This window comes from Bos indicus, chromosome 24 (assembly GCF_029378745.1).
Source record: "Bos indicus isolate NIAB-ARS_2022 breed Sahiwal x Tharparkar chromosome 24, NIAB-ARS_B.indTharparkar_mat_pri_1.0, whole genome shotgun sequence".
Classification (NCBI taxonomy): Eukaryota; Metazoa; Chordata; class Mammalia; order Artiodactyla; family Bovidae; genus Bos; species Bos indicus.
Genome location: NC_091783.1, coordinates 61,251,041 through 61,277,936, shown reverse-complemented (window position 1 = coordinate 61,277,936; position 26,896 = coordinate 61,251,041). Strand labels below are relative to the sequence as shown.

Sequence of the window (26,896 nt, the reverse complement as noted above, 5' to 3'; positions counted from 1 at the left end):
AGAACTGACTGGAAAAAAGCCATGTGTAAAACAGATGACCTTACTTAAATTTTATCAGTATCAACAAATTACAAATATAAAGTTAATCTGTTATCATAATTTCTTCAAAATTGTTAAAATTAACTGTATATTGACATGTTACTTAAAAATTTTAGTAACTCCTTTCAAATTGCATGGTTTTCAAAACAAGCTGTCTTCTATAAATGTACCTACATTTTAGTAATTTTTCAGAAAGGGAAATGTCTTACATTCCTTTTGGAGAAGTAGGACTCTAAAATGACACTTGGAGAGTACAGATATATAAGCCCCAAGAAAAACAAAAATTCTATCTCCTGAAACTTATTAAATACACATTCTTAAGAGAAATACCGGGTTCACTGCCCCTCTTTGGTAGTGCTGTATTGTGCTTTTATGGGAATTTATAGTTTAGGAAAAGATTTCATCATCTTTATCTTAATGCTTTAAAGTCCTATGAAGGTGGATGAGGCAGATATGACTACTTCCATTTGCAGATGGAGAAACTAAAACTCAAAAAGGCTAACTGACAGATTCAAACTCTAAGCAAGCAGAAGAGCCACAACTAAAATTGATTACCTACCTACTTCTTGGATACTTTTAATTCAGTGGACTCAATGGTGGCCCACTAATAATTTCTACTTTACAATTATCTGAGCTGAGTAAATACTTGAACTATGTAACACATAAGCCTTAGCAACTACTCATGCCACAATTAACCAAATACTTAACAATACCTTCAGCATTTTACCCAGCAACCCTCAAACAAATATCCTTATTAAGGGGGCAAACTTTTAAATGACTTCTAATTATTCAAATGGTCGTTGAGCAGCTACTGGTGTCAGACACTGTTTATGAAAGGATACGGAGGGAACAAGACAATGAAGTCTCTGTGGGCTGAGGTCAGAGCCCAGTGCAGGAGTCAGACCAGAGCCCATGAGCAGAGAGATTCCGTCAGTGACCAGGGCTCCACACACAGTGCACTAGGCACGGAGCAGGGGCTGAGAGCAGCACGTGAGACAGGCGCCAAGAACGACCTGGGCGGGGGGCTCAATCTGGGGCCGATAGATGGTTCAGAGCCAGAGAACACAAAGGCCTTAAGGAATGAACGAGCTAAGAGCTCCAGCAACGCAAGGAGAGCTGGACTAGCTGAGTAAAGAGCGCAGAATGGCTGGTGTCAAATGTTACAGAATGTAGATGAGATGTGAAGATAAGGACTTAAAACTTGAAAACTGAGGATACTTCTACAGAAGGCAGAAGCTAGTCCCAAAACTTATTCAACAAAACAAGGCCAGTCAGACACGGTGAGATGCAGAGGATGATGACTCCTGCTCTCTCGGAGATGACAGCCTTCTGGAAAGAAATACCATGTAACCCAAGTACAAGAACCTGGGAAAGGGATGATGGCGGTACACCCGGGATGAAGGAAAAGACCTTCTGCTGCAGGATCAGAAGTGACTTCGTGAGGCAGGGCCGCTGACGTCTTGCGGGCAGCTCCTCCAGAAGGAAGTGAGGGGCGGGCGCACAGAGACGCCTCTGCCCTGCAGCTGCAGCGCAGGCGGCCGCCTGAAGAGCAGCGTGGGCCGGTGCGGCCGGCAGGGAGGAGGGAGACGCGGGCGAGGGTCCACAGCACAGGCCACAGGCAGAGAGGAGCCATAGGGACCGACCACGCTGGGCTCTGCGCTCAGTCAGACACCGTGTGACGGACAGAAGGGCAGCAGAGCAACCAGAGACCAGAGCAGGCAACGAGGGCCAGGAAACAGCAGCCTCGGAGGAAGAGAAGAGACACCGGGGAAGACCGCCACGGAAGGCTACGCCTGTCTTCCGGGCGCTCAACACTGCTGAGTGGTTACTTTCACTTTCTAAAGGTTTGTTTACGCCTTAAATCTAAGGCTCTTATTTCTTTTTAATCAAACTGGCAGAGCAATCTTAATGTGATACATCTTTTAAACTGGGCAAACCATGCAGTATATACTGGAAACAGCACATCCCCTTAATTAAGACAAACACAGATATGTGCACAGCTTTTCTTAAGTTAGCAAACCTGCCATTTAGTTTTTCCAAAGATTAATTTTCATTCCTTCCAAAAGATCAGTGAACACAGTGTGAGGTATCTTTTTTGGGTGAGAGTAGCTTACTTTGAAGGTGTACTCCCAATATTTGTCAGCCCTTTTTCTCTGGACTCCTTTCAACATTATCTTCTCAATGTGTACAGCTGAAAGAAAGAAAACATGCTGACTTGTTCTACAGAGACTAGATACACATTTCAGTTATTCAACCTGACACAGCCAAATGGTTAAGCTATTTATCTTCATCTTTACTACTGGCCTTAATCATGGAATAAAACCAAAAACCCCAGAAGCACAACAATGTGCTGTCCATCCATCAAGTAATTTCTTTCTACATCTATGAGTATGCTGAGTGCCTAAAGTCGTTTCAAGCACTCTGCTAAGCACCAAAGATAAATAATAAGAGGTGCCTGCAGTGAAGATTGCTTATCTAGAGGAATCTTCAAAACTTTTACCACAAATACAGCACTTTAGAGTCTTTCAGTTATTTAGGCAGATTAGGTATAAACTAGAAAAAATTCTTAAATGAGGTGGGGAACTCTTCAAAAGTAATAGGAAAGCGATAAAAGACTTCTTTCCAATTCAGAATTTAAAAACTGTTTCCCTCAAGTGTGACCCTTAATATCATACAATGGTAACACAACTTAACATTATAATGAATTATGATGGTTCACTGTAGTAAAACTTCTCACAATTTATTATACAATAGTGGTCATAAATTACACTGGTGACTTAACAATTACACTGAACTGAACTAGATAAGATGATCAGCTCACTCATGAAGTAAGTCAAAGTGCAAATCCCCAAAGTCCTCATTTCATACATCCTTCAATAGAAGTTACCACCTTAGCAAGTAAATCTCTTTACAAAGTGAAAAGAGCCAGTCTACTAAGCATAATATAAGGACTTAAGGAAAAAAAATTTGTTGTTCAGGTGTAAGTAGAAGAAATCGTAATGAAGATGATAAAGGTCACAGGGAAGAAGTTAGGAAAGGGACTCAACACAAGGTCACCGCTCGAGTCACAGGGGACAGGAGATGGAAAAGAAAAGGGAAGGACTCACTTTGCCTTAAAGGAAGAAGTTAAAACAGGTGAAGTAGAATATACAAAGGAACAAAAGTGTGCAGGAAGAAGTAAGATTGCTATAGATCACAGAAGGTGGGCTCTGAGAAAGCAGGAATCATAAGACTACAGAAATCTGCTGATAAACAGACATTAGGAGACACCATTACCAGAATTTTGTGTTAACTTTCCAAATGTCTAGTGTTTGGTGGCCTCCTTCTGGGCCAGTTTCCCTTGGTGGATGAGAACGTTGAGGATGGAGACGAAACAACCGCAGACGCCAGGTGGGGTGAGAAGCCTGCAGTGGCTCAGCACTGCTGCGTATGATGAAGGCTGGAGGAGGGGAGGGGCCTGCTGTTTCCAAAAGCTGCTGTATTCAATTAGGTGAAGGATGGTGCTATTAAATAAAAATGATCTGAACTAATCAATGTTCCAAAATATGAAGCAGCTTTACTTCTGAAAGCAGGCTGAGAGAGGGGGCCGCAGAGCAGTGTGGCACAGTAGCATGGCTGTGGCTTCGGCTCCATTTCACTTCTACCTGCTGTGATCTATCAGAATCGAGGTGAGGGAGACAGAAGGCATGGGGTGAGGGATGGCTGATAATGGGCGGCCCTGCAACTCTCAAAGAACTGCAGAGCATGGACTATGGACATTTGTTAAAAGTTAAAGATATAGGAAAAACCATCTATAAGTACCACCTTACAGTTAATTAGTATCATTCTGATGTAGTCTTTTTATTTTTTTTTAGCTATCTTAAAGAAGAAAAATGACAAAAAACCACAATGGACCTTCACTGTAAACCCAAACTCTGCTTCACTGAGCCTGGCTGAAGCAGACCAGGCAGGATTCCAGATTACCGTTCAAGATTCAGTAATCTTGAACAGAAGCAGTTAATTATGTAAACGTTTTCTAAACCTTAAACATTCACACCTATTTTTCCTCTGTGAAGAAAAATGCATTACATGAAAAGGATTATTATCGGAACTAAAAGGAAACAGAAAGACATCAATTCAAAGCTGTTATAAATGAGTATGATGCTTACCGCCTATCTTTCACCCTTCCCAAATTTTCCCTCAGCAGGTTAACGGACCCCCAGATGTAAAGGGAAGAGAACATGTGAACCCGTTTTTCTTCAGGTGGCAATGTCCTTTCACTCCCCCACCCAGACCTCTTGAAAACTGCATCACTGCAGGAAGCATGTGCTTGTAAGAAATCTCTTCTGTCTTACAGTGCACTTCAGTAAAATTGACTTTTCCAGCAGACCTTGAGCACATTCTACAGCTAAAGCACTGTACTAATACTTTGGAGGGAGGTTAAAGTCTTTGCCCTCCAGAAGTATGCAGCCTGATTTAAGAAAGGCAGAATCGAGTAAGTGTGGGCTGGGACGGGCCAGGGGGCTGCGGAGTTGGAGCCCAGACGCAGACTCAAGGAAGCGAGAGGACCAGCATTTGAGCCAAACCCAGGACCCACAGAGTTCTGTACTCCACAAAGGGGCAAGGGGGTGAATTAGTCAGCACCAGTAGCACTCTGCAATCCTGTGTACAGACGGTTTACAGTTTAGGAAAAATACAACATACCTTCTCGCTGGGTTCTGTGAGGTGTCACAGTAAGACCATCATGAGGTATTGGGGCTTGTTCTATTAAACTGGCCTCGTTACTTTGCATATAATCACCATGAGAAGAGTCATTCTAGAGGAGAGAGGGGGGCACAGGTTAATCTACATCTGAGACTAAGAACAATGAATGCCACAAAAATAAACTAGATTAAAGTGATACTTTTAACAGCAGTAATTTCAACAGCAATTTGAGAGATAAAATAGGTGATTACACATTTAGAGCAGAAAGGCACAGTGCCAGAGCAGGAAAGAGAAAGCCATATTTATCTTCATTTAACAGCAATATTCTATCAATTATTTAATTGTCCCAGTTTGGGGGGCACACACAGCATAGTACTATTCAGAATCGCCAGTGATGTCAATTCCTTACCCAAGTGAACATGATCACATATAAAAAGATGGTACCCTTTATGTTATTCCCCAGATGTAAGGGCATCTGTATTTTTTATGTTTTCGTGCAGTTTTTTAATTCACTACTTGGTCTTAGTGACAGTCTAACAAGATGCTTTGTTAGGAAAAAAATTTTTAAGGCTATCATCAATACACAAATCTAAACAAGAATGTGTGTGGACAATGAGTTTACATTAATGCTAAACCATCTAATATCAACTAGGTGCTCTACCATTAGTGAACTAGAGTATAAGTTTTATCCCTACAAATGCTACTTGGGAGTCATGAAGAGCTTGCCAATCTTATACATGGCTCTCAGAATTCAAACACCGTCATGGATTGGGTTGGCCAAAAAGTTCAATTTTTCTGTTAAGTTGTTATGGAAAAATATGAACGAATCTTCTGATCAACCCAATATATTGTTACTCTAACCCACTGGGTAAGCCAAAAATTAAAATAGCTTTATAATGGATCTATATCAGAATTCATACCTTATCCTCCCCCACTTCATGTTCAGAATCTCAAAACACTATTCAGACCAAAAGTATCTCACTTACAGGAGCTAATTATAATATTACAAATCTGCAATAAATAATACACATTAATTTTTTAATTGTATATAAAAATGAAGTAAACAGCAGACCTTAAACTTTCCAAGCATTCTAATTTAAAACATTTTGTTCTATAGTCTGACCATGCCTCCTGACCTGTCAGTGAGTACGAGCTGTCAGTTGATGGCTCTATTCCTAGGAATCAGGCATCACACCAGATACCCCTGGGAGCTAAGCTTCAGCCTCCTGGTGTGTCGTCTTCTAGAAACCCAAGGAAATAAAGGCTGTCTACACAGAAACACTTAAGAAGAAAGACAGCATCAACCTCTTAAGTCAGCATCCAACTTTTGAATGGCACTCACCAACTTTCAATATTATTGAATAAAAAAAAAAAGGCAGACATAAGAATTCTTCTAACAATAACAAAATCATGTATTTCCCAACCCAAACCATATAATCATTTACTACAAAATAATACAACCATATTGGCCTAAAACAGCTATAAATACTTCAAAAATCAATATAAATAAAGCACTGTAATCCTCTTAAATACTTGTGTTAATTGGAAGTTTAGCTGAACGGGTCAACCATTTCTTTTTTTTTAATATAAATTTATTTATTTTAATTGGAGGCTAATTACAATATTGTATTGGTTTTGCCATACATCAACATAAATCCACCATGAATGTACACGTGTTCCCCATCCTGAACCCCTCTCCCACCTCCCTGGCCCATCCCATCCCTCTGGGTCATCCCAGTGCACCAGCCCGAGCATCCTGTATCATGCATCGAACCTGGACTGGCAATTCGTTTCACATATGATATTATACATGTTTCAATGCCATTCTCCCAAATCATCCCACCCTTGCCCTTTCCCAGAGTCCAAAAGACTATTCTATACATCTGTGTCTCTTTTGCTGTCTCGCATACAGGGTTATCATTACCATCTTTTTAAATTCTATATATATGCATTAGTATACTGTATTGGTGTTTTTCTTTCTGGCTTACTTCACTCTGTATAATAGGCTCCAGTTTCATCCACCTCATTAGAACTGATCCAAATGTATTCTTTTTAATGGCTGAGTAATATTCCCTTGTGTATATGTACCACAGCTTTCTTATCCATTCGTCTGCTGATGGACATTTAGGTTGCTTCCATGCCCTGGCTATTATAAACAGTGCTGCGATGAACACTGGGGTACACGTGTCTCTTTCAATTCTGGTTTCCTTGGTGTGTATGCCCAGCAGTGGGATTCCTGGGTCATATGGCAGTTCTATTTCCAGTTTTTTAAGGAATCTCCACACTGTTCTCCATAGTGGCTGTACTAGTTTGCATTCCCACCAACACTGTAAGAGGGTTCCCTTTTCTCCACACCCTCTCCAGCATTTATTGCTTGTAGACTTTTGGATCGCAGCCATTCTAACTGGCGTGAAATGGTACCTCATTGTGGCTTTGATTTGCATTTCTCTGATAATGAGTGACGTTGAGCATCTTTTCATGTATTTGTTAGTCATCTGTATGTCTTCTTTGGAGAAATGTCTGTTTAGTTCCTTGGCCCATTTTTTGATTGGGTCATTTATTTTTCTGGAATTGAGCTGCGGGAGTTGCTTGTATATTTTTGAGATTAATTCTTTGTCAGTTGCTTCATTTGCTATTATCTTCTCCCATTCTGGAGGCTGTCATTTCACCTTGCTTATAGTTTCCTTTGTTGTGCAGAAGCTTTTAATTTTAATTAGGTCCCATTTGTTTATTTTTGCTTTTATTTCCAATATTCTGGGAGGTGGGTCATAGAGGATCCTGCTGTGATGTATGTTGGGGAGTGTTTTGCCTATGTTCTCCTCTATGAGTTTTATAGTTTCTGGTCTTACGTTTAGATCTTTAATCCATTTTGAATTTATTTTTGTGTATGGTGTTAGAAAGTGTTCTAGTTTCATTCTTTTACAAGTGGTTGACCAGCTTTCCCAGCACCACTTGTTAAAGAGACTGTCTTTAATCCATTGTATATTCTTGCCTCCTTTGTCAAAGATAAGGTGACCATATGTGCATGGATTTATCTCTGGGCTTTCTATTTTGTTCCATTGACCTATATTTCTGTCTTTGTGCCAGTACCATACTGTCTTGATAACTGTGGCTTTGTAGTAGAGCCTGAAATCAGGCAGGTTGATTTCTCCAGTTTCATTCTTCTTTCTCAAGATTGCTTTGGCTATTCAAGGCTTTTTGTATTTCCATACAAATTGTGAAATTATTTGTTCTAGCTCTGTGAAAAATACCATTGGTAGCTTGATGGGGATTGCATTGAATCTATAGATTGCTTTGGGTAGTATACTTATTTTCACTATATTGATTCTTCTGATCCATGAACACGGTATATTTCTCCATCTATTAGTGTCCTCTTTGATTTCTTTCACCAGTGTTTTATAGTATTCTATATATAGGTCTTTTGTTTCTTTAGGCAGATATATTCCTAAGTATTTTATTCTTTTCATTGCAATGGTGAATGGAATTGTTTCCTTAATTTCTCTATTTTCTCATTATAAGTGTATAGGAATACAAGGGATTTCTGTGTGTTGATTTTAAATCCTGCAACTTTACTATATTCATTGATTAGCTCTAGTAATTTTCTGGTGGAGTCTTTAGGGTTTTCTATGTAGAGGATCATGTCATCTGCAAACCGTGAGAGTTTTACGTCTTCTTTTCCAATTTGGATTCATTTCTTTTTCTGCTCTGATTGCTATGGCCAAAACTTCCAAAACCATGTTGAATAGTAGTGATGAAAGTGGGCACCCTTGTCTCGTTCCTGACTTTAGGGGAAATGCTTTCAATTTTTCACCATTGAGGATAATGTTTGCTGTGGGTTTGTCATATATAGCTTTTATTATGTTGAGGTATGTTCCTTCTATTCCTGCTTTCTGGAGAGTTTTTATCATAAACGGATATTGAATTTTGCCAAAGGCTTTCTCTGTATCTATTGAGATAATCATATGGCTTTTATTTTTCAATTTGTTAATGTGGTATATTACACTGATTGATTTGCGGATAATGAAGAATCCTTGCATCCCTGGGATAAAGCCCACTTGGTCATGATGTATGATCTTTTTAATGTGTTGTTGGATTCTGATTGCTAGAATTTTGTTAAGGATTTTTGCATCTATGTTCATCAGTGATATTGGCCTGTAGTTTTCTTTTTTTGTGGCATCTTTGTCAGGTTTTGGTATTAGGGTGATGGTGGCCTCATAGAATGAGTTTGGAAGTTTACCTTCCTCTGCAATTTTCTGGAAGAGTTCAAGAAGGATAGGTGTTAGCTCTTCTCTAAATTTTTGGTAGAATTCAGCTGTGAAGCCGTCTGGACCTGGGCTTTTGTTTGCTGGAAGATTTCTGATTACAGTTTCAATTTCTGTGCTTGTGATGGGTCCGTTAAGATTTTCTATTTCTTCCTGGTTCAGTTTTGGAAAGTTGTACTTTTCTAAGAATTTGTCCATTTCTTCCACGTTGTCCATTTTATTGGCATATAATTTCTGATAGTAGTCTCTTATGATCCTTTGTATTTCTGTGTTGTCTGCTGTGATCTCTCCATTTTCATTTCTAATTTTATTGATTTGAGTTTTTTCCCTTTGTTTCTTGATGAGTCTGGCTAATGGTCTGTCCATTTTATTTATCCTCTCAAAGAACCAGCTTTTGGCTTTGTTGATTTTTGCTATGGTCTGTTTTGTTTCTTTTGCATTTATTTCTGCCCTAATCTTTAAGATTTCTTTCCTTCTACTGACCCTGGGGTTCTTCATTTCTTCCTTTTCTAGTTGCTTTAGGTGTAGAGTTAGGTTATTTGACTTTTTTCTTGTTTCTTGAGGTATGCCTGTATTGCTATGAACCGTCCTCTTAGCACTGCTTTTACAGTGTCCCACAGGTTTTGAGTTGTTGTGTTTTCATTTTCATTAGTTTCTATGCATATTTTGATTTCTTTTTTTATTTCTTCTGTGATTTGTTGGTTATTCAGCAGTGTGTTGTTCAGCCTCCATATGTTGGAATTTTTAATAGTTTTTCTCCTGTAATTGAGATCTAATCTTACTGCATTGTGGTCAGAAAAGATGCCTGGAATGGTTTCAATTTTTTTGAATTTACCAAGGCTAGATTTATGGCCCAGGATGTGATCTATCCTGGAGAAGGTTCCGTGTGCGCTTGAGAAAAAGGTGAAATTCATTGTTTTGGGGTGAAATGTCCTATAGATATCAATTAGGTCTAACTGGTCTATTGTATCATTTAAAGTTTGTGTTTCCTTGTTAATTTTGTTTAGTTGATCCATCCATAGGTGTGAGTGGGGTATTAAAGTCTCCCACTATTATTGTGTTATTGTTAATTTCCCCTTTCATACTTGTTAGCATTTGTCTTACATATTGTGGTGCTCGTATGTTGGGTGCATATATATTTATAATTGTTATATCTTCTTCTTGGATTGATCCTTTGATCATTATGTAGTGTCCTTCTTTGTCACTTTTCACAGCCTTTGTTTTAAAGTCTATTTTATCTGATATGAGTATTGCTACTCCTGCTTTCTTTTGATCTCTTTCCATGGAATATCTTTTTCCAGCCCTTCACTTTCAGTCTGTATGTGTCCCCTGTTTTGAGGTGGGTCTCTTGTAGACAACATATATAAGGGTCTTGTTTTTGTATCCATTCAGCCAGTCTTTGTCTTTTGGTTGGGGCATTCAACCTATTTACATTTAAGGTAATTATTGACAAGTATGATCCTGTTGCCATTTACTTTATTGTTTGGGGTTCGAGTTTATACACTCTTTTTGTGTCTCCCGTCTAGAGAATATCCTTTAGCATTTGTTGGAGAGCTGGTTTGCTGCTGCTGAATTCTCTCAGCTTTTGCTTGTCTGTAAAGCTTTTGATTTCTCCTTCATATGTGAATGAGATCCTTGCTGGGTACAGTAATCTGGGATGTAGGTTATTTTCTCTCATCACTTTAAGTATGTCTTGCCATACCCTCCTGGCCTGAAGAGTTCCTATTGAAAGATCAGCTGTTATCCTTATGGGAATCCCCTTGTGTGTTATTTGTTGTTTTTCCCTTGCTGCTTTTAATATTTGTTCTTTGTGTTTGACCTTTGTTAATTTGATTAATATGTGTCTTGGGGTATTTCACCGTGGGTTTATCCTGTTTGGGACTCTCTGGGTTTCTTGGACTTGGGTATTATTTCCTTCCCCATTTTAGGGAAGTTTTCAACTATTGTCTCCTCAAGAATTTCCTCATGGTCTTCCTTTTTGTCTTCTTCTTCTGGGACTCCTATGATTCAAATGTTGGGGCATTTAACATTGTCCCAGATGTCTCTGAGATTGTCCTCATTTCTTTTAATTCATTTTTTTTTCCTCTCTGATTCATTTATTTCTACCATTCTATCTTCTACCTCACTAATCCTGTCTTCTGTATTCTACTATTTGTTCCCTCTAGAGTGGTTTTGATCTCATTTATTGCATTATTGATTATATATTGACTCTTTTTAATTTCTTCTAGGTCCTTGTTAAAACTTTCTTGCATCTTCTCAATCCTTGTCTCCAGGCTATTTATCTGTGATTCCATTTTGTTTTCAAGATTTTGGATCATTTTCACTATCATTATTCAGAATTCTTTATCAGGCAGATTCCATATCTCTTTCTCTTTTGTTTGGTTTGGTGGGCATTTATCCTGTTCCTTTACCTGCTGGGTATTCCTCTGTCTCTTCATCTTGTTTATATTGCTGTGTTTGGGGTGGCCTTTCTGCATTCTGGCAGCTTGTGGAGTTCTCTGTATTGTGGAGCGTCCTCACATGGCTTGTCAAGGTTTCCTGGTTAGGGAAGCCTGTGTCGGTGTTCTGGTGGGTAGAGCTGGATTTCTTCTCTCTGGAGTGCAATGAAGTGTCTAATGAGTTATGAGATGTCAGTGGGTTTGGAGTGACTTTGGGCAGCCTGTATATTGAAGCTCAGGGCTGTGTTCCTGTGTTGCTGGAGAATTTGCATGGTATTTCTTGCTCTGGAACTTGTTGGCCCCTGGGCAGTGCTTGGTTTCAGTGTAGGTATGGAGGCATTTGATGAGCTCCTTTCAATTAATGTTCCCTGGAGTCAGGAGTTCTCTGGTATTCTCAGGATTTGGACTTAAGCCTCCTGCTTCTGGTTTTCAGTCTTATGTCGCCTCAAGACTTCTCCATCTATATAGCACCGCTGATAAAACATCTAGGTTAAAGATGAAAAGTTTCTCCACAGTGAGGGACACCCAGAGAGGTTCACCAAGTTACATGGAGAAGAGAAGAGGGAGGAGGGAGATAGAGGTGACCCAGATGAGAAGAGGGGGAATCAAAAGAGGCGAGAGCAAGCTAGCCAGTAATCACTTCCTTATGTGCTCTCCACAGTCTGGACCGCTCAGAGATGTTCACGGGGTTATACAGAGAAGAGAAGAGGGAGGAAGGAGACAGAGGTGGCCAGGGGAATAAAGGGGGAAATCAAAAGAAGAGAGATAGATCCATCCAGTAATCAGTTTTCCACCATCTGGAACACACACAGAGATTCACAGAGTTGGGTAGAGAAGAGAAGGGGGAGGGAGGAGATAGAGGCAACCTGGTAGAGAAAAAGGAGAGTCCAAAGTGGGAGAGAGCAGTCAAGCCAGTAACCTCACTCCCAAGTAAAAATGGGTACTGAAGATTGGGTTCTTAAAGGTACAAAATTGATAACAAATTCTAAAAAGCGAAGATTAAAAATCTAGAGTAGAGGTTGGATTTTCAAAAATACAGTATTAAAGAAAAAAACAGTCACAAAAATTATATATATATATATATATATGAAGTTTGCTTTAAAAAATAGGGTCTTTTTTTTTTTGCAAAGTAATAGGTTATAAAAATGAAAATTAAAGGAGTAATAGAGGACTTAAAAATTTTTTTTTTAAATTTAAAGAATGATAGTAAAAATATATCTAGGACTTTCTCTGGTGTTGTGGGCAGTGTGGGGTTAGTTCATTTTCAGATAGTTCCTTGATCTGGCTTATATTTCTCAAGATCTACAGGCCCCTTCCTATGTAGTTGGTACTACCTGTCAGTTCCCAGGCGGTTCCCTCTGTTTTAGCTTCTTCTGTTTGCTGGTCTCTTCAGTTTCTAATTTCCACCCTGACACTAGTGGGATGGTGGTGGATGCTTTCTTTTAGGCTCACTTGTTCAGTCGCGCTGTGGGGAGGGAGGGACGCTGCAAACAAATAACACTGGTGTGTGCTCACACTGTCTTAGCCACACTAGGCCTGCCCCTGCTCACGGTGTGTGTGCCCTCTCTGCCCACACTGCTCAGGCTCTAGGTTGCTCCGCCAGGAACCATCCGAGGCCGGCCCTGGGCTGCATGCACCTCCCAGGTCTAAGCTGCTCAGGTTCAGGCACTCGAGTAGTCCTCAGAGGCGCAGACTCAGTTGGGCCTGCGTTTTGTGCCCTTCCCAGGTCCGAGCAGCTCAGGTGATCAGGTGTTTGGTGAGCGCAGTTGCTGCGACTCATTGCCTCCCCCATCCCTGCCACTCAGTTTTCTGGGTGTACACCCAGTGCACCTTCTCAGACAGACGTTGACCGTCCAGAACCCCAAGAAGTCTCGGTTAGCAACGAAGCCTGCTTGCAGTTTGGTAGATAATGCCTCTCTGGGTCTGCGACTGCCCCCTTCCGGATCTGGCTGCCTGTCTCAGGAGGAAGATGGACCGGCAGGCAGCCGGCTAGCTCTGTTCAGTCCTTTGTTCTGTGAGTGGGCCTGGCGGTGTCTTAGGTTAGGGCTTTTCGTGTGGTAGCTATCCCACAGTCTAGTTTACCATCCCAAGTTAGTTCCCTCAGATTGCCCTTGGGGCATTCAGGCCCGGTCCTTACTCTACGCAATGTAGCCTGCGCCTCCCTGCCCAGCCCCCACTTTGCTAGTGGCGAATACAGGGGTCTGCGCTGCTTCTCTGCTAGGGGGAGTTACTGTTGGGCACGTAATCTGTGGGTTTTAATTATTTATTTTTCCTCCCAGTTATGTTGCCCTCTGTGGTTCCAAGGCTCGCCACAGACTCGGCAGTGAGAGTGTTTCCTGGTGTTTGGAAACTTCTTTTTTAAGACTCCCTTCCCGGGATGGAGCTCCGTCCCTACCTCTTTTGTCTCTCTTTCTGTCTTTTATATTTTTTCCTACCTCCTTTCGAAGACAATGGGCTGCTTTTCTGGGTACCTGATGTCCTCCGCTGGCATTCAGAAGTTGTTTTGTGGAATTTACTTAGTGTTCAAATGTTCTTTGGATGAATTTGTGGGGGAGAAAGTGGTCTCCCCATCCTATTCCTCTGCCATCTTAGGATCTCTGTGCCCCCCCTCCCCCACCATTTCTTAAGGGTATATTCCATATTGTTCATATGTCGTTCAAAAATTAAAAATAACACTCACCATTAAAAATAAATGAATGCAAAACTATACAAGAAAGAACAGTTTTCATTAGGGAAGTGCAGAGCACAACTACAATGAGATACCACTTCACACCCATTAGAAAGGCTATTATCCAAAAACAGACAATAAGTATTGGTGAATATGGGGAGAAATTGGAGCCCTTCTGCTTTGCTGGTAGGAGTGTATACAATGCAGCCACAGTAAAAGTTACTAAAAAAAATAAATAAACACAATTATCATATAATCCAGCAATTCCACTCCTAGCCATATACCCAGAAGAACTGAAAGCAGACACCCAAGCAGGTAATTAGTACTCCAGTGTTCACTGCAGCTGAAAAGTGGACTATTCAAAAGTCCATGGATGAACAGATAAACAAAATGAGGTATACGTATAACTGAGTATTACTCAGCCTTAAGAAGGCATAAAATTGACACATGGGTCAATCTTGAGGGCATTATGCTAAGTGAAATAAGCCAGGCACAAAAGGGCAGATTCTGTATGATTCCACTTATATGAGGCACCCTAGAGTAGTCAAATTCGCCGACAGCATGGTGATTCTAACCAGTGGCTTCAAAGAGTTCGGGATGGCAGTAGCAGCTTAACGGCTTAACGGATACAGTCTCAGTTTGGGATAAAAGAAACATTCCAGAGACAGATGGTGGCAGTGGTTGCACAACAATGTGAATGCCACGGAAATGTATACTCAAAAAATGTGAAAACAGTATACTTTGTTACACTTTGTTACATATAGTGGTAAAGAACCTGCCTACTGAAGCAGGAGACTTGGGTTTGAACCCTGGGTGGGGAAGATCCCCTGGGGAGAACATGGCAACCACTCCAGTATCCTTGCCTAGAGAATCCATGGACAGAGAAGCCTGGTGGACTACAGTCCAAAGGGTCGCAGAGACTTGGACACGACTGAAGTGACTTAGGACGCATATATATTTCACCACAATAAAAAAAAAATTAAGAATAGTTGTATCACATTGCCTCCATAAATTTTGAAACAGCTGTATGGAATCATTTTTAAAGTCTGAAGTTACTTTGAAGCACACAATTTAAGAACCAAGTCAAAAGCCTCCTAGTTTAATAACGTAGGCAGAAAAATGGAATCTGAATTTCTATCCAAGGACCAAAGTTCATCGACCCATGACATGTCTACTAATTAAGCTTTCTGCCCCTCCTCCCAACACTGAGTCCCAGCATGTATCACTGCTATACAGTCATTTAGACTACGTTTTAAAAACTAGAAAATTTTTAATTTTATTAATTTAACCAAAACTGAATTTAACATCTCAGGAGCTACAGAGACCAGAATCATGGGGCTTTCCGGCCCCAGCAGGAACCGCTCTTGGCTCCACTGTCTCCTCTCCCCCGGCACGTGTGCTTTTACTGTGTGCAGGGCAAGGCACCAAAAACCCGAGAACCACTGGCTTAATGGGATCCTGCAGGAAGGAATAGTGCCCATGTTCTCTATTAAGTTCAGATTCCTATGCAAATGCAATGCAGATGACATGCCAGAATCAGCATTTTAGAAAAAGGGTCAGGACCAAGTGGAAAATGGGAGAATTTTTCTCTGCTTGGAAGAAGATGACAAATTTTAAAAACCCTAAGCTGGCAAAAATATGCACAGGAACAAAAAGAGCCCTGGCATGTGTGTGCCCTTCTCCTTCCTACTGAGGTAGCTCATTTGAGTTCAGAAAGCTTCCTCTGACCTGTGGCGTGCTCCTGGTTAACTCAAATCCACGTGTCATGTAACATATCTTGGTTATTTTAAAAGACTGCTCAGACCTCACTTTTACACATGCAGATCCATCACAATTACTGGAGATCTCTTAAATGTGAGGAAAGTCTGTGAAACAGTCAAGTTGACTGCGCAGTCCCAAGACCCTTCTCTGAGAACACATCATTAGAGCAAAGATCACGCGGGTCTCAGGTTACTTTAACAAAGGTCTAACAGGACAGACTTTATCCTAGCACATCTACCAATGTTCTATACGTTTTCTCTCGTCCTTTTATGCAGACTGTACATCTTAAAATACCAAGACATTCTAAGAAAAAAGGCAAAAAAAAGTACAGAAATTGTTTTTATACTAAACTTACTAATGTCAAATTTTTACATTTATCAAATCAGACTGAGAATTTAACATTAGTATATGACAACATCCTATGAAGTTTTTGGGGTAAAGACAGCCCACAATACTGTGCCTACTCCTCCTGCTGATCCGTGGGTATAATTCCCCAGCCAGTGGATCTGGACCGACTTCAGAGATAGGCCTAACCAGGAGGATGGGATGGAAAGCCATTCTGGAATGGCCGAGATAGGTCATAGAAGTCTTGCCGCTGGACCTCTGGGAACACTTGCTCTGGGACCCCAGGCCTATAGGAACAGTGGTTCCCCGGAGACGCCGCGCCATAGACATGCACAGAGAGGAAAGGCGAGAGAGGCCCACAGCCGCCAGCTGTGTGCCCAGACATTCTGCAGCAGACACAAGTCACTCTTGCTGTTAGCTCCCTGTCTGAATTCCTGGCCCACAGAATTATGAGACACAACACTAAGAAAAAAAGTGTCATTGTTGCTTTAAGTCACTAAGTTTGGAGGTAATCTGTTACAGTTCTACATGGTAAATTCTCTTTAAATAACCAGGGTTGTACCTCAAGTATATGCTATTATCTAAGCAAGATTCATAGAAAGTCTTTCTTTGAATGTCAGAATATGATTCACTATTAGAAACACTACTAAGATGTCAAATTTCATCTATTTTGGTAGAAGAGGGAAGAAGCTCAGGCGAAGATATGAACTATTTACTGTCTGTCTCTTCAATTGAGAGGATGTGGGGGAAAGGCAGACATCTGTCTCATCTTTCCTCAGTGAAAACAGTGTAACCCAACCCAAAGGAAAGTCCTGAATCAACCTAGAGCATCTGATCAAGGGTAAGTTCTGGTGGGAGAGAAATGTGGATGCCAAATGTATTCAAGTTATGTCGCAAAGAACAAAATCGACCCAACAGGGCAGAAAGGAGGGAGACCAGTGAGTCAGCAGCTTAAAAACAGTTTGCCATGATTTCTGCTATGACTGTGGACTCACTCCCTATGTAACTTACTGTTTAACTAGAAATGTGTGGAAAAGATGATTCAGCAAGACAAGTGTGGCAGATTCACTATGTTAAAAGTGTGGGTAAATGCGCTCTAGTCACTGAAAGTGGGGGAAGGACTAAGCTATGCACTGACCCCGTGTCCACACCCAGCCACCACAGCCCACAGCCCAGAGCCCAGACCCAGCTCCCAGTTCTTCCCACGACGATTGGGTGAGCTGAGGGCCGGCACCTGTGTGACCACAGCAGGCATAGCTGGAGCTGGGTGGTCGAATAGGATGGAAGGGGGAAACTTGATTCACTGTAACTTTATGTGTGTTTGGGGGAACTCTGAATTTATTACAAAAAACAAAAAGCAAACATTAATATTGTCGACGTCATTGTCTTTTCTAGAGAACTGAACTTGCAGGATGCACGACTGGGGAAGAACTAGCAGAAAGAATGCTGATGTGGAAGCTGACCAGGGAGGCAGGGAGTGGAGAAGGAAAGAAGAGAGGCAGCCCTTTTACCCAGCAACAGCCTGACGTTTCCCTCATGAAGCGCCCTGTGAGTTTCTGGACACAGTGGTAAAGAATCCGCCTGCCAAGAAAGGAGACACAAGAGACACAAGTTCGACCCCTGGATGGGGAAGACCCCCTGGAGGAGGAAATGGCAACCCACTCCTGTGTTCTTGCCTGGGAAATCCCATGGATGGAGGAGCCTGGCAGGCTACAGTCCATGGGGTCACAGAGTCAGACACGACTTAAGAGTCTGAACAACAACAAGGAGGTTGAATCAGGAACTGCTGCATCCCTGGGCTGGCAGCTCCCAGACCTTTAGATCCCCACTTTGCAAAAATGTTTCTGGGTGAGTTGAGGAGCACACACCCATGAGCATGAGACCCAAAGGACCTACTGAGGCTGTGTCTCGCCTTCCCAGCCTGCGTAGAAGTGAGCTGCCCTCTCCTTTACAACCCCTCCCCACAGGAGACACCAGCGGGTCTTGCTGGGAGGTGAGCCCAGGACCCCGACAGCCAACGGCACTGCAGGGACTCCTAACTGAACTTCATCCCCAGAGAAGGGTTCTCCACTGAAATGCTCACAAAGCCTATGAAGGATCCTTGACAGAAAGTGACAGAAAGGTCAATGATGCTTAGTGTCAGGAAACACTCAATCAGGCCTTGTGTTTAACCCCACCAAGTACAAATGTCACCTTCCCCAAACCACCACCACCCCCCGTCAGCAGATAGCCTCTTCCCCGAGGACATCTTCTCCAAACACTTTGGCTCACACACGATCACGTTCTTCCTCCCAGGACCACTAGACAACTTAAAATCGTCTGATACCCAAAACAAAAATCAATCATACCGAGGAAACATTATGTTTCTTAACTATCCCAATTTAAACATTCCTAACAAGAAACATAAAAACCCCATACTTTTTAGGTTATAAAATTGTTCACTTGAGTGACCAAAAAGTTTTTAACTTTCAGATCATAAGCAAGATCACGTGTGTGCTCTGTCGTATCTGACTCTGTGACTCTTGGACTGTAGCCCACCAGGCTCCTCTATCCGTGGGATTTTCCAGGTAAGAACACTGGAGTGGGTTGCCATTCCCTTCTGGGGATCTTCTCGACCCAGGGATCGAACCTGCGTCTCTTTTGTCTCCTGCACTGACAGGCGGATTCTTGATCACTGTGCCAACTGGGAAGCCCCATAAGCAAGGTGCTGTACTTCAATTCCCTATCAGGCTCCCACCACCCCTCAAGCAAAGCACGAACTGGAGAGCAGCCCTAGACAGCAATAACTACAGCAACCCCAATAGGAAGACAGCTTGTAACTTGTGACTTTTTTCATCCTATCAAAACATCACCCATAGGTTTGCAAAACGTGCATCAGCCTCACACACAAAAGTTTAGTTAACTTAACGAGTAGAGTAAGCATGACCTGATTTTGAAAGAATAATTAATAAGCACAACTATTCAGCATTCACTCATTGAAGCTTCAGTTCAAATCTATACTGGTCCATGCTTTCTATCTAAACAAACAATTCCTTGTACTATTTCCAAAACAACTGCGCCTATCTACATTGTGCACATATACTGTGTGGCTGCAAATAGCAAAGTAGCTGATACTTCATCAAGACCAAGGGAAAAAAAAAATCACTGCCTGATGCACTCTGTCTTACAGTAATGAATCATAATGGTATTTTTCAGAGCACTATTTGAAATATTCTAAGGGTAGGAAATTTTGACTGAGCACTTATGATATATGCAACGCTGACCGAAAAAAAAAAAAAGAAATGTGATACCTAAGTCTTTGTGGAACCTCTAAGATTGACCTTCCCTCCTGGATTTTAAGTTAAAAATCATTCAAAGTAAAATTTAAAAAAAAAAAACAGAAAAAAAAATCACAGGATAAGTACCAAAATTGTAACAGAGAATATACAGGCTATTGGAAGGCAGAGGCAGCAAAGTCTTCCAAGATTACCACAAGGACAATTCCAAACACCACCACACAAGAGGTGACAGCATGAGTCAGCCTTGAATAAAACCACAGACCATGAGCAGGAGGAGCAGGAGACGGCGTGTGAGTCCCGAGACCCACCAGAGACCAGGGTGAGCAGGAGGAGCGGGAGGCGGCGTGTGAGTCCCGAGACCCACTGGAGACCAGGGTGAGCAGGAGGAGCGGGAGACGGGGTGAGTCCCGAGACCCACTGGAGACCAGGCCCCACCGGTCGCCACAAGCACACGTGGTGCGAGGGACACTGCTTCAGGAAGTGGGGCCTGGCAGTGGTGTCAGCAGCTAAGAGGTGGGAGTCTGAAAGGGTTAACAAGGATGTGAAAAGGGTAGATTCAGCTTATGAAGGAGAAAGGATTAAGGTTACCAAGCAAATAAGAGTGACCAGAAACGTAATGGAACCACTGAGAAAACTGGATGAGTTTGGAAGATGTCTTTTATTTATTTATTTTTTTAACAAATCAGTGATGCATTCTTTTCACACATATGAATGTAAAGGGACAGTTAACGTTTCAGGAAGACATACAAATTCTCACCTGCTCTCACTGCAAACCAGTTTCTTTAATTTGACCCTCAAGCTCCTATGCAACCCAACCCCTGTTTTCTCTTAAAGCTTCTGTATTTCTGTTCATCCACTGCAATCAAACTGCGCTATCCACTCTTGGAACCGCCCACAGATGAGCTGACCTATCTCCCGCGTATTCACCAAGTGTTTCATGTAGGTTGTTGTGTTCATCTTCAAGCAGTTCTTTGCATAAATGGTGAGAGGATCCCTATTCTATTCAGAGAAGTCTGAAACTTGGAAAGACCAAACAACTTGCCAGAGTGATCTCAAATTACTTCCTGAATGAGCATTAAACATGCCTAATGAACTGAGACATTTCGAAGGGCATTAAACCAAGTGTTCTCTGGAGCACAGGAAGAGCACAAGGAGAAGGACGACTGTGCGCCCAGCAACTGTCGCACCTGAAACACAACACCCGCCTAAGCACAGCCCTCTGGAGTGACTGTTTACACAGCCCGGATGAAGGCGACTTGTGTGACAAAGCACTCTGTGAGGAACAGGAGCCCTGTGACGACATGGTCCTCCGTGATGGAAGAGAGAGTTGATCAAAGTGAAGCTCAGTCTGCTTTGAGGGTAGTGCAGGCTTTATTTGCTTTTGTTAAAAAAAAAAAAAATTAAGCTACTTATTACTCAGGAAGATCAAAAATATTAAACAGTTTTAAAAACCAGCCAATGTATAGCTTCTTTAAAAAAGTATAAAAAAGTTAAATTATTTATGGATTCCAGTCTGTACCCTGAAATAAATGAAAAAATTATATAACTTAAAAGAACTGCAAAATATCTTTGAAAAGTTAATCACTCAGTCCTGTCAGACCCTTCACAACCCTATGGACTGTAGCCCATCAGGCTCCTCTGTCCACAGAATTCTCCAGGAAAGAATACTGGAGTTGGTAGCCACTCCCTTCCCAGGGCATCTTCCTAACCCAGGGATGGAACCCACGTCTCGCATAGCAGGAGGATGCTTTACCATCTGAGCCCTTTACATTACCCTAACTAAATGTGAAAAAAATTTAAGTAGATTACATTTGCAAGGGAGTTCATGATAACCCAAATTGAAACTATGTATTTTCTCCATTCCCATCCCCAAATCCAATACGGGGAAAATACATATTTTAATCATCTGTGACCCAGAGAAATGCTTCCTTTGGGCTTATCTGTAGCTTATCAGATCTTAACAACATAAGAACTAACAAAGTTATCTGAAATGTATCTCACCCACCAGCTTAATTAATTACCTTCTTGGAACACCAATTTAGAGATATGGTAATAGAGAATATTTTCTATATTACTATAGTCTATAGTATTTTCTCAGAGAAGGCAATGGCACCCCACTCCAGTACTCTTGCCTGGAAAATCCCAGGGACGGAGGAGCCTGGTACGCTGCAGTCCATGAGGTTGCTAACAGTCGCACACGACTGAGTGACTTCACTTTCACTTTTCACTTTTATGCACTGGAGAAGGAAATGGCAACCCACTCCAGTGTTCTTGCCTTGGAGAATCCCAGGGATGGCTGCTGTCTATGGGGTCGCACAGAGTTGGACACAACTGAAGCGACTTAGCAGCAGCAGCAGCATAGTATTTTCTATACTATACCATATAGACTTTTTATTAAGGAAAAAAAAAGAAAACCTATTCCTGAAAACAATTTATGTAGCAATCTGAATGGCTGCATCTTAGTGGAAAAGAAAAGGCACTGAATATCATTCTCAAAGAATTTGTGCTCAAGACAATTTGAATCATTTTGTCTCCCTAATGCAAACACCACAACCTTAAAGAGATGTTGTTGTTCCCATTTCACAGATAAGACTGAGGCTCAGCCATGAAATTCAAAGATGCTTGCTCCTTGGAAGAAAAGCTATGACCAACCTAGACAGCATATTAAAAAGCAGAGACATTACTTTGCCAACAAAGTCTAATCAAAGTGATGGTTTTCCCAGTATTCACGTATGGATGTGAGAGCTGGACCATAAAGAAAACTGAGTGCCAAAGAATTAATGTTTTTGAACTGTGGTGTTGGAGAAGACTATTGAGAGTCCCTTGCACAGCAAGGAGATCAAACCAGTCCATCCTAAAGGAAATCAGTCCTGAATATTCATTGGAAGCAGTGATGCTGAATCTCCAATACTTTGGCCACCTGATGTGAAGAACTGACTCATTGGAAAAGACCCTGATGCTGTGGAAGATTGAAGGCAGGTGAAGAAGGGGATGAAAGAGGATGAGATGGTTGGACAGCATCACCAAATTGATGGACATGAGTTTGAGCAAACTTTGGAAGTTGGTGATGGACAGGGAGGCCTGGCGTGCTGCAGTCCATGGGGTCACAAAGACTTGGACACAACTGAGCAACTGAAGTGAACAACACAATTCCTGCCCCATCCCCGCCCCCCCCCACACAAAAAAAAACCCCACAAAAACTGACAAAAGGTCAATTTATAAATATATATTACATTAGCTAATTTGCAGAGTTCTTATGGCAGAAATTGAAGAGGAACTAAAAAGTCTGTTGATGAAAGTGAAAGAGGAGAGTGAAAAAGTTGGCTTAAAGTTCAACATTCAGAAAATGAAGATCATGGCATCTGGTCCCATCACTTCATGGGAAATAGATGGGGAAACAGTGGAAACAGTGTCAGATTTTATTTTTGGGGGTTCCAAAATCACTGCAGATGGTGACTGCAGCCATGAAATTAAAAGACGCTTACTCCTTGGAAGGAAAGTTATGACCAACCTAGATAGTATATTGAAAAGCTTAGATAGTGCTTTGCCAACAAAGGTCCGTCTAGTCAAGCCTATGGTTTTTCCAGTAGTCATGTATGCATGTGAGAGTTGGACTATAAAGAAAGCTGAGCACCGAAGAATTGATGCTTTTGAACTGTGGTGTTGGAGAAGACTCTTGAGAGTCCCTTGGACTGCAAGGAGAGCCAACCAGTCCATCCTAAAGGAAATCAGTCCTGGGTGTTCATTGTAAGGAGTGATGTTGAAGCTGAAACTCCAATACTTTGGCCACCTCATGCGAAGAGTTGATTCATTGGAAAAGACTCTGATGCTGGGAGGGATTAGGGGCAGGAGGAGAAGGGGACGACAGAGGATGAGATGGCTGGATGGCATCACCGAATCGATGGACATGAGTTTGAGTGAACTCCGGGAGTTGGTGATGGACAGGGAGGCCTGGCATGCTGCAATTCATGGGGTCGCAGAGAGTCGGACACGACTGAGCGACTGAACTGAACAAATGGTATATTAACTTACAGTGTGAGTGAGATTTTCCTGAATTCTTCTTGACTCAGAAAACCACCACTGAGAAAAATTAAGTAACTGGGGGTGGATACCCAATAGCTGCCATTTGCTATGAAAATAATTACTGCTGAACTGTGATCTAAAAGCCTCTCCCAGAAGGCATTTAATAGCTGAACTGCTTTTATTCCTCGATGCAGCCAAAACAACCTAAAATTTCCTGTAAAAGTCATGACTAGCTCTACTCCCTACTCTCAGTTTGTAGATGCTACACTCACTTCTCTTCAGCACCTTCCAAAGAAAGTTTAACTTTCATTAATAATTGCTAACACTTATTGAAAATCATGTACTAGACATCATTCTACAAGTACTCATTCATTTAAACCTTGCAATCTAACGTAAGTACTATTATTATCCCTCCAATAGGAGTGAAAAAAGCCTTCTCAGACAGTGCCCACTGCTCAGGGACCCAAGTCATTGTAAGAGCTCCCAGCAGTGGACAACAAATTAAATAAAGGTTTTATTACTGTGAGCAGTGGAGTTGTTCTTTTCAAATGTCATTTTTGGAAAGCATCTTTTTAGGGCCTAATCCAACAACAGCTGACATTTGGACACGAACCTCCCCAGTCTCATTTCAGTTCAGAGCTCTCACTAGGATTCTGACTGCCACAGACACATCCGTTATCCAGGACAGGAGCACTTATTTCCAAAAAAGCACTCTTTCCAAAAGAGTTTTCTTTTTTATGTCCTAACACTACCAGTATGTTATCTGTATTATTAAAATTAGTTGAGGTACTTGTTTTGTCAAGTACAATATATCTAATTAACCTATGCTATGAAAAAGTAACAATTTTGCCAAGTTTTCCTTTTAAGTATCTTCACTGATCTTTTTTTAAAGGACACATAGTCACATTTTTGTGTCTGAGTTCAAATAACACTGAAAGCTATTTGCTATACTACTAATAACATAAAAGTTCAGTTTCTATCTTTAATTCAAATATTAGCACTATTTGCCAAACAATTAACTTTTGAGGATACTGAAAACAATCTCCAGAGAAACAAGGCCATACCAACAACATTAACCACTAACAACTATTCAGTTCAGCCGCTCAGTCGTGTCCGACTCTTTGCGACCCCATGAATTGCAGCACGCCAAGCCTCCCTGTCCATCACCAACTCCCGGAGTTCACTCAAACTCATGTCCATCGATTCGGTGATGCCATCCAGCCATCTCATCCTCTGTCGTCCCCTTCTCCTCCTGCCTCCAATCCCTCCCAGCATCAGAGTCTTTTCCAATGAGTCAACTCTTTGCATGAGGTGGCCAAAGTATTGGAGTTTCAGCTTCAGCATCAGTCCTTCCAAAGAACACCCAGGACTCCTTGCAGTCCAAGGGACTCTCAAGAATCTTCTCCAACACCACAGTTTAAAAGTATCAATTCTTTGACGCTCAGCTTTCTTCACAGTCCAACTCTCGCATCCATACATGACAGCCAGAAAACCATAGCCTTGACCAGACGGACCTTTGTTGGCAAAGTAATGTCTGTGCTTTTTAATATGGTATCTAGGTTGGTCGTAACTTTCCTTCCAAGGAGTAAGCGTCTTTTAATTTAATGGCCGCAATCACCACCTGCAGTGATTTTGGAGCCCAAAAAAATAAAGTCTGACACTGTTTCTCCATCCATTTCCCATGAAGTGATGGGACCAGATGCCATGATCTTAGTTTTCTGAATGTTGCGCTTTAAGCCAACTTTTTCACTCTCCTCTTTCATGGTAATTTTAGCTCTTTTCATCTTTGTGTTACTAACTGGGGGCTAAACCTCCAGAACTAGAGGATCCATTTTCATAAACAGAGGGTCTTTAGTAAGTATGCAAAGACAGGAAACAAAGATAGGGGCTGTCTTTCATCTTTTCAATGAAACAGTAACAAGACTAGTATCTTTTAAAAACACTTGATCATGGACTTCCCTGGTAATATCTGACTGCCAATTCAGGGGACATGGGCTCCATCCGTGATCCGGGAAGATCCCACATGCAGTGGAGCAACTAAGCCTGTGTGCCACAACTACTGAGCCCTCGAGCCCAGAGCGTTTGCTCTGCCACAAGAGAGCTGCCACAATGAGAAGCCCATGCACCACAACTAGAGCAGCCCCTGCTCACTGCTACCACAGAAAGCCTGCGCCTCAAGGAAAATCCAGCACAGCCAAAAAACAAAAACTTAATCATTAAGTATGTAATTTAAAAACACATTCATTTTTTGCTGCTATTGCTAACACATCATTTATACCTTGTGTTCCTAATAGTAAAGGGCCCATTTTAATACCAGTTTTTTTCAGCTATGCTATACATGCAGTACTTCATTTCATTAACAATGACACGCATCAATCACACAAATTTCCTAGGACATTTTTGTGAGTAATTTTCACTACTGCCAACTGGGCTAGTTGTTGAATTTTATGCCAGTGATTGGCAATTCACTGCAGCTATGATGAACATGAACTTCACCCGTAAGTCTCCTAAAAGCAAGGCCAACATTTAAGTTATAATCCTATGTAACATTTACTCTGAAAACGTCCAAATCATGTAGCAAAACTCTAGAAATGCTTCTTTTAAAAATAAAAATATACTTGTTAAATCTCTATTATTCTAAAATGACCTACTTAGTAGTAAGCTCTAGTAGTATTTGTGAACTTGCCACTTTTACTGACATCGTGACTACCTTATGCCACTAAACCAACAGTTGCTGAGCCTGGGTCAGCTTGAAAGCATACGGCTAGAATTAAAATTCGCACTGCAATACAAGTTCTACCGGTAAATGTCCTTAGTTTTTAAAATTTTAACGAGAAACTGCAGCATATTATGAATTGGATACAAATCCTGAAAGAGCCAGGAACACTATTCTGGGCTAGTATGCTCTAAGAGAAAGTTAAAAGAAAATTAGTTCTACTTCATCCATTTATTGATAGTATGGATGACATTTGAGTAAGTAGAGAAATAGTATTACTGGGCAATTAAAAAGTTACAACGATAGGCCTAAAAGGTTACTTCCGGGCAAAAGCTGCCAGGATACCCGCCTCTGCCAGTCCCAGAGCAAATCCTCCCCACGGCTCTTAGCCGACCCCGGTCCCCACCTCGCCCAACTGACGCCAAAGGGAACCCCCAGCGCCCCCGCAAGGCGGCGCAGCGCACCTCCGGGGGCGGGGCCAGCGCCGGTCACGTGGGCGGCGCCCGGCCGCCATCTTGCAGGGCGGGGGAGGGGCGGGGCCCCGCGGACACCCCACCCCCGCCCCCGCCGGTCCTCGGCGGCGCGTGCCCGCGCGGCCCTCGGGCGCGAGCCCCGGCGCCTCGCTGCGGACTCCGGGGTGGGCCCTCCCTCCCCAGGCAGCCGCGGCCAAGACCGCGAGCGGT

The 26,896-nt window shown here is 41.9% G+C and overlaps 1 protein-coding gene and 1 long non-coding RNA gene across 4 annotated transcripts in view; one reads left to right on the top strand and one right to left on the bottom strand.

The window, feature by feature from the left end:
• The window catches only part of ZCCHC2 (zinc finger CCHC-type containing 2), a 63,647-nt gene that overhangs the window by 33,696 nt on the left and 3,055 nt on the right, over positions 1–26,896 (bottom strand). For all 3 annotated transcript variants that reach the window (XR_011563881.1, XM_070779148.1, XM_070779147.1), the window contains exons 2-3: positions 4,723–4,834; positions 2,154–2,230 (exon numbers count right to left, since the gene is read on the bottom strand). Coding sequence is in view for 2 of the 3 variants with exons in the window: in XM_070779148.1 (XP_070635249.1) it covers positions 2,154–2,230; positions 4,723–4,834 (189 nt within the window). In the remaining variant the exon portion in view is untranslated. The remainder of the gene's footprint in view (positions 1–2,153; positions 2,231–4,722; positions 4,835–26,896) is intronic.
• Positions 1,471–26,112, top strand: LOC139179512 (uncharacterized). The gene is made up of 6 exons (XR_011563882.1): positions 1,471–1,883; positions 16,874–17,037; positions 17,592–17,744; positions 18,669–18,763; positions 18,856–19,849; positions 20,309–26,112. It is a non-coding gene; the product is annotated as an uncharacterized lncRNA (long non-coding RNA).